Source organism: Rhinolophus ferrumequinum, chromosome 7 (assembly GCF_004115265.2).
Source record: "Rhinolophus ferrumequinum isolate MPI-CBG mRhiFer1 chromosome 7, mRhiFer1_v1.p, whole genome shotgun sequence".
NCBI classification, from domain to species: Eukaryota; Metazoa; Chordata; class Mammalia; order Chiroptera; family Rhinolophidae; genus Rhinolophus; species Rhinolophus ferrumequinum.
The window spans coordinates 28586575-28593445 of record NC_046290.1 but is presented as its reverse complement, the minus strand read 5'-3'; the positions used below and the strand labels follow the sequence as shown (position 1 = coordinate 28593445).

Here is a 6871-nt window from a genome sequence, read left to right as displayed (position 1 = left end):
TTTGATCCAAACTGATGGCATATGCAAAGAAGCAAGATCTCAAATGCTCCCACCATTGTTTTAATTTCTGTGTTTTTATTTTTCAGAGTTTGAATCTCCTTTAATAAACTTTTTAAAAGAAAAATAATGTATGCAATATGAATGGTATGTTGTTTTCAACAAAACTGAAGTGTATAGTGTTGAATGTGATGTCACTGTTTTATTTCTTTTCATGGTTTTTAGAAACATAAATGGAATATATTCAAAACTGTAGTTTAAGCATACAGTAATTCACTAAGGGGTAAAAAAGAACGTGAAACTTGATGGGATAATGAATACATACATTTTTGCCTGAACTTCAGGAACTACTCTCAGGACCACACAACAAAGTGGCTCCCAAAGAGAGACACTGAATCTCGCTACCACCCCATTTCAGAATCAAGAAGCCCCTGGCAATTATTGGATCATTCAAAGTGTTTGTGGGGACTGTGTGCATTGAGTAATCCTTATTCATTATTGTTAGAAGGTAAATGCTGTATGCATCCTGAAAAACAATACTCTGTTAGAAAACTCAGGCCCAAAATACAGTCACTTTTGCTAAGCCCCACCAAGACTTAACATCGAATCCAATTGTAGTTTCAGCCTCTCCCAGAAGTGGCATTTTAAACAAATCACCTTGTAATTTCCAGATCAACACTAGTTGAGGTAATCTGCCTGATAGGACCCCTGCTGCCCTCCCCCAAAAGAAGGTTGCCCTTGCCTGAAACAATCCTCTTTTTGGTTTTATTAGTAACTTTCTTGCCCCACCCAGTTTCTGCCTATAAAAACCTTCCATTTTGTACAAATTCTCTGAGCACCTCTCTATTTAGTAGATGGAATGCTGCCCAATTCACGAATCATTCAATAAAGTCAATCTTTAAATTTACTTGGTTGAATTTTTGTTCTTTAACAACTCAATAAATTGATATTTATGCATTTTTATGGCATAATTCTGTTAATGTGTATACATCCTAGAGAAATTCACTCACAAAGGGAGTATTTTGTGTGGCAAAGGTGGGTAAGTGCCAATCTGAGTGTCCACTGTGGGACTGCAGATAGGTAAAAAGGGGCAGGGGCTCATCAGAGGTTAATATGCCAGCATTGGAAGCAACAATAAAATGTATACATAGCAATCTTGGAAACTTGCAAATGGATGGGAAATAATAAAACAAATTAGATAAATAACTTGATCACCTTACCTGAATTGAAGATATATGCACACAAAAGAATGTTACATAATACAAAACTGATACAAAAACACACACAAAAAATAAATTCGTTGGGAAGAATTTCAATGGAAGTAAATGGAGTCACTAATAACAGAATGCACATATTTACATAAAACAAGATGGGGTTCTGCAAAAATACACAGGAAATGTGGCATTAACTCAATGTATTTGCCACTGGTATGAAAAGCATAGCATATTTGAAGTCTCCCTTTGATCCACATAATCTAATGTAGATAAAAATAGAAAATTACAATTTTAAGTAAGGCACGGGACTCTCTTTTCCTCACTCCTACCTAATTACTCCTTTACTCATTTCCTTTCCTGGTATACCTGAGTTAAGGCCTGGAATCTCTGTTCAACTCCAGCATGAACTAGCTTTGTATTAATACTATTGCAAGGATCTAATCTCTTGAAGTCTCTTCTCTAAAACCAGACAATCTTGTGATATGCAAAGAAAATACTTATGAGAAGTGTTATTTCCCTAGATGTGCCTGACAAGTAGAGAGGCTTTTTCAGTGAATGGAAATAGCCAGGAACTGTACCTTCCCCACCCCTAACCCACCACCCCCAACCTACCTTCTTATCCCTCCCCCCTTAATTCAATCAGGGAATCCCCTCAGGCTTTCAATTGGTACTTCCGGAATGCTGGAAAATTCTCCTTAATCCTATCAGGCTCTGAGGCAATTTGCAATGCAAATGAGCACCAGCGATGCATTACCCGCCTCTGCTTCCCAAAGTCCTTTCTGGCAGAGACAGTATAAAAGGCACACTCTGTACCCGATGGAATCATTCGCTCGCTACTTCTAGACTAGGCTACACGTCTGAGGCCGCTCAGGAGGCTGAAGCTATGGAAGCCCATCCAGCAACCTTGGAAGACCTGTCTTGGATGAGGCCATGTCCAGAGCCCACCATGCCACCGGGCCTGAACCGAGAACAGGCCTGGGCCTGGGCCATGGACAACTTCCCTGCGCTGAGCCGCCACTCCTGCGAAACGGGTCACTTCTCCGGGGAACGGAGCTACGGCGCCTGTGGGCTGCTGCGCCATGCTTGCACCTGGCACGGAGATGTTCCCAGAGCTGAGAGGGGCCAGAAACGCCGTCGAGACCCGTATGTCCAGGACCCAACGGCTGAAACCGAGATGGAGCGACGGTCACCTCAAGAAGAGGCCGATATGACAGACGGCCCAGACCAATGGCGCATGCACCAACCAGGGGATGCCAGCGGAGGTGGACAGACACCTCCTGGGGAGGTGGCCGCCAGGAGCCCAGACCACCCCAAGAAGCTGCTGAAAACTGAGGCTTAAAATAGGGTGGAACCCAGAAAGGAACCCCAGCCTTAGCCTGGCCTTCAGCGCTGCTCCCTTCAACCGATGTCCTGGACGGAGCCCGAGACACCCCCGTGGGTCCCTCTGCCTGCGCGGGGACTTGGCTGTGAGAACGCCCTGCGTGCCTAGGAGCCTTGAGGTTTCTGTGACGGAGAACATTCTTTATTTCGTTTTTTCTCTCTTGAATAAAACTCTCCGAGTAATAAATTATATGCTGAGGAAATTTTCTTTTAGGTCTACAGAGTTGTCATGATTACTGTCTTTTTGAAATTGTATACACCGATTAAAACTTGTCTCCTTATTCTCCGTCAGTGGTATTGATTTGAGATGGGTGGAGTCAGGATTAGAAGCCTCAGCGGTGGGCCTGGGACAGAAGGGGAGCAGTGATTCAGGTCCCTACTAATTAAAATCAATGAAATGCAAATTAAAGCAATGAGATACATTTTTTTAAAAAAAAGATTTTATCGGGGAAGGGGAACAGTGTGTATTTCCAGGACTTTATTGGGGAGCACTGTGTTTTCCCCAGGACCCATCAGCTCCAAGTAAAGTTGTCCTTCAATCTTAGTTGCGGGGGTGCGCAGCTCACCCGCCCATGTGGAAGTCAAACCCGCAACCCTGTTGCTCGGAGCTCGCCCTCTAACCAACTAAGCCATCCGGCCGCCCCGGATTGCTCCTTTTGCAATTCAGCCAGGGCTGATGCTCTGTTTTGACTTCAGCGAGGGGTGATTGCTCCGTTTACTCTGCAGCGAGGGGTGCTTTCTTCGATTCGGCTTCAGCCAGAAGTACTTGCACCCTTTTGGCTTCAGCCGGTGGGATTGCTCGGTTCTGGCTCCAGCGATGTCAGTATCAGCGCTGAGTTGGACAGGGCAATGGAAGCACGTTGATTTCTTGGAGACTCATCGATTCCCCGCCGTTTGTGCACCGGTAATTTCATCGTTCTGTGGGCAGCCATGAGTGATTGCTCCGTTATCGCTTCAGTGAGGGGTAATTGCTGCGTTTCGTCTTCAGCGAGCGGTGATAGCTGCGATTTGGCTTCAGCGAAGGGTGATTTCTACGACATGGCTTCAGCGATGGGTGATTGCTCCATTTATGGTATAGCGAGGAGGTATTGCTCCGTTTGGGCTTTATCGCGAGGTGATTGCTCCGTTTTTTCTTCAGTGAGGGGTGACCGCTCTGTTTACTCCGCAGCGAGGGGTGATTTCTCCGTTTTGGCTTCAGCGAGAGGTGATTGCTCTGTTTTGTCTTCAGCGAGGCGTGATTGTTCCGTTTTGTCTTCATCGGTTTCGCTGGCAGCACAGAGGCGGGCAATGGATGCATGTTTATTTCTTAAAGAGCCATCAATTACTCGCCGTGTGTGCGCTGGTAATTTCCAGGGTTTGTGTGCAGCAATGGTTGATTGCTTCGTTTTGACTTCAGCGACGGGTGAATGCTCCTTTTTTGGCGTCAGCGAGGGGGGATTGCTCTTTTTTTTTTTAATTCAGCAAAGGGTGATTTCTCCGTTTTGTCTTAAATGGTGTCTCAAATCAGCGCAGAGCCAGAGAGGGCATTGGCTGCAGGTCGATATCACAAAGCCCAGGTCGTTCCCCGGCCAGGTGAGCCGCTAATTTCTCCTTTTGTGTTCAGCGATGGTAATTTCTCCGGTAATTTCTCCGTTTTGTGTTTAGCGATGTCGATAGCAGCGCAGAGGCAGAAAGGGCTGTGGATGCACGATGATTTCATGGAGACACAGGTTTTCTCTCTGTGTGCTGTTAATTTCTCCGTTTTGTCTTCCCGACGTCGTGGGCAGCGCAGAACAGGAGAGGGTTTTGGATGCACGTTGATTTCTTGGACACCTATCGATTCCTCGCCGTGCACTGCTAATTCCTCCGGTTTTCTTTCTTTTTTTTCTTTTTTTCTTTTGGGGTGTGTGTGCAAAAATGGGTAATTTCTCCGTTTTTTGTGCAGAGTTGGGTAATTCCTCCGTTAGGTGTGCAGAGATGGGTAATCATCCGTTTTGTCTTCAGCGATGTCCCCAGCACAGCAGAGCCTAGAGGGCAATGGGTGCAGGTTGACTTCTCAAAGATCCACTGTGTGCTGACGGTCTCCGCATCGCTCATTTTCCCGTTTTTTTCTTCAGCCTTGTCGCCAACGGCGCAGACCCGGAGAAGACAGTGTCTGCGCTTCATTTTCTCTTAGAACCACGGTGTCCTGACGGTGTGTGCCCCGGTAGTCGTGCTCTATTCCTTGTAGAGTAAGTTCTCTGTCCAGTTTGCTTACGGCTCCATTCCTTTTCGGTGTGTTTTCCTCCTGCTACGTTTTTCCATCGGAATGGTGGTTGGGCGATGTATGCTCTGTGCAGTTTTCGTATTTCCCTGCGTCTACTGATTTCCTTGAATTTGTCGCTGGTAGCACCGTTTTGAAGTCGTTCGTGATAGGTAACTCCGGTTTAAATTAGTCGGTATGCGATCTCTGGCGTGCATCCGCCCACGAGCCGGGAGAGCATAAATACCCGGGCTGCTGGTACTGCTGCAGACTTTGCCTCTTGCCCCGGCGCGAACGCCTGTGTCCTGGTCCGAGGTCTCCACGATGGAGCAGCATTTCCTCGACGCTGTGAAGGAGGCGTGGGATTCCGCTGACGAGGAGCCAAGACCGCAGCCTCTCTCTATCCGAAGCTCCGAGGATTCTGGGCCGTGGCCGCTCTCCCTCTACCCCGTACTGGGCGAGTCGTCATGTCACCGCGGTTATTACGATGGGAGACTGCTTTCCAGTCCTCCTTGGCTGATGCCGTCGGTCTATCAGCGGTTCAGACTCTTAACCGGAGCCCAGAGCACCTTGGAAGCAAGCCCTGCCCGGCCCAGTCCCGGCCTCTGGCCTCCGGCGACACAGACGACGCCAGGAACACCCGCAGGGGAGACGGAGAGCGCAGACGGAACCACGTTCCAGCACCTTCCCGAGGCCCAGACGCCCGACGCCGCAGTCAGCTCGCAGGACACCGAGACTTGTGACCGCGCGCCCGCGTCACAGCGCCGCCGACATCCAGTCGCCGCTTGGTGGAGCCTGCGCAGGGTTTTCTCAGGCTGCCTGCAGTGGATTCGTCGGGCTGTCTACACCTTGATGCGGCTGCTGTGGGACAGTCCTTGGAGCTAAAGAGCCCTGAGATGGCAGCGGGAGCCTTTGGGGAACTTTCCACGGGAAATGGATCCTAACTTACCGAATAAAAATACGTTAAGACGTCCGTTGAGTGTGCCTGGTCGGTTTTTGATTCTCTCATTCCTCACGTTTCTCCTTGCAGCTCTGGACGCTTGACTTGCGGTTTCCTCGTTCGCCCACGAGCCCAGGAAACCAAAATATATCGTGATGTTGCCTCTCCTGGCGCTTGTCCAGGGCTACTTTTGCCAGCCGGATGTTGCTCTGGGCAGCAGGCCAGCTGCTTCTTGCCGGCACTTGCTGGATCCCGGTATTTTGAAGTGCTGGGGACCACGTTGTGTGGGTGTGTCTCTGACTGGTGCAAAGCGGGGGGGGGGGGGGGGGGGGGGGGGGGCGTTTCTCCGCCTTTCCGCCAGCGTTTTGAAACACGACCAAACCTTTGGTTGAACACGAGTTTTCTTGGTCGCACTTGGGGTGGGTGGTTTCTCACAGTCCTGGTATCTGTGGCGCCGCGTGTATCATTTTCCAGGGCAACAGCTCTCGTTGCACTGAAACCGCCGATTTCTCATCACTTTCGTTAGCAGTGGGGGTCAAGTCCCAGCTCTCAATGGCAGCACCCCTCCGTTCTCCTGTACTGACTGGGTCCTTGTACCGCTGGTTTCCCCAGACGGGTCTCGCAGTCCCAGCACCGTGGCTGGCACCGAGCACGTTCCCGTTGTTAGCACTTCTGCCTGTTGCGCGGAGTAGACTCTATAGGAGCCACAGAACTACGTTTGCATTCAGCCCCCGGCGTTTTCTCTATGGCGACACCGTTCACTCCTCCAAACAGGCTGCTTCTCAGCCGTCCAGTTAGGGCTGGAGAAGGGCCAGGTTCTGGGATCAGCTCAGTGTCAGCGTGTTGTCAGCGGGGCTTGGATGAAGAGCACCAGCCAGCTCTCTCTCCGGCGCCTTCTCTAGTATAATAGACTGGGCGGCTCCCCGTGGCTTGGGCGGGCATATTTATGGCCGCATCTCTCCTTTCTTTCATCAATCAGGATGTTTTTCTGATTTCAAAGGCAAATACAGAAAGTTACTATTGAAAAGACTCCGTTTATTTTAGTATTCCCTGGTAAAAACAATGTGAAGCACAAGAATATTTTCATAAGACAGCATCTTGGTTTCTAGCAAGATTACA

At 49.0% G+C, this 6871-nt stretch overlaps 1 protein-coding gene across 1 annotated transcript; it reads left to right on the top strand.

The window, feature by feature from the left end:
* The first annotated feature begins 5136 nt into the window (after positions 1 to 5136).
* Positions 5137 to 5697, top strand: LOC117024590 (annexin-2 receptor-like). The gene has a single exon (XM_033110012.1). The coding sequence runs from the start codon at positions 5137 to 5139 to the stop codon at positions 5695 to 5697; it is 561 nt and encodes a 186-aa protein (XP_032965903.1).
* Positions 5698 to 6871: the final 1174 nt, after the last annotated feature.

What these genes read in the sequence shown, in the direction of transcription:
- LOC117024590 (XM_033110012.1), top strand. Translation starts at nt 5,137, where the DNA reads ATGGAGCAGCATTTCCTCGACGCTGTGAAGGAGGCGTGGGATTCCGCT.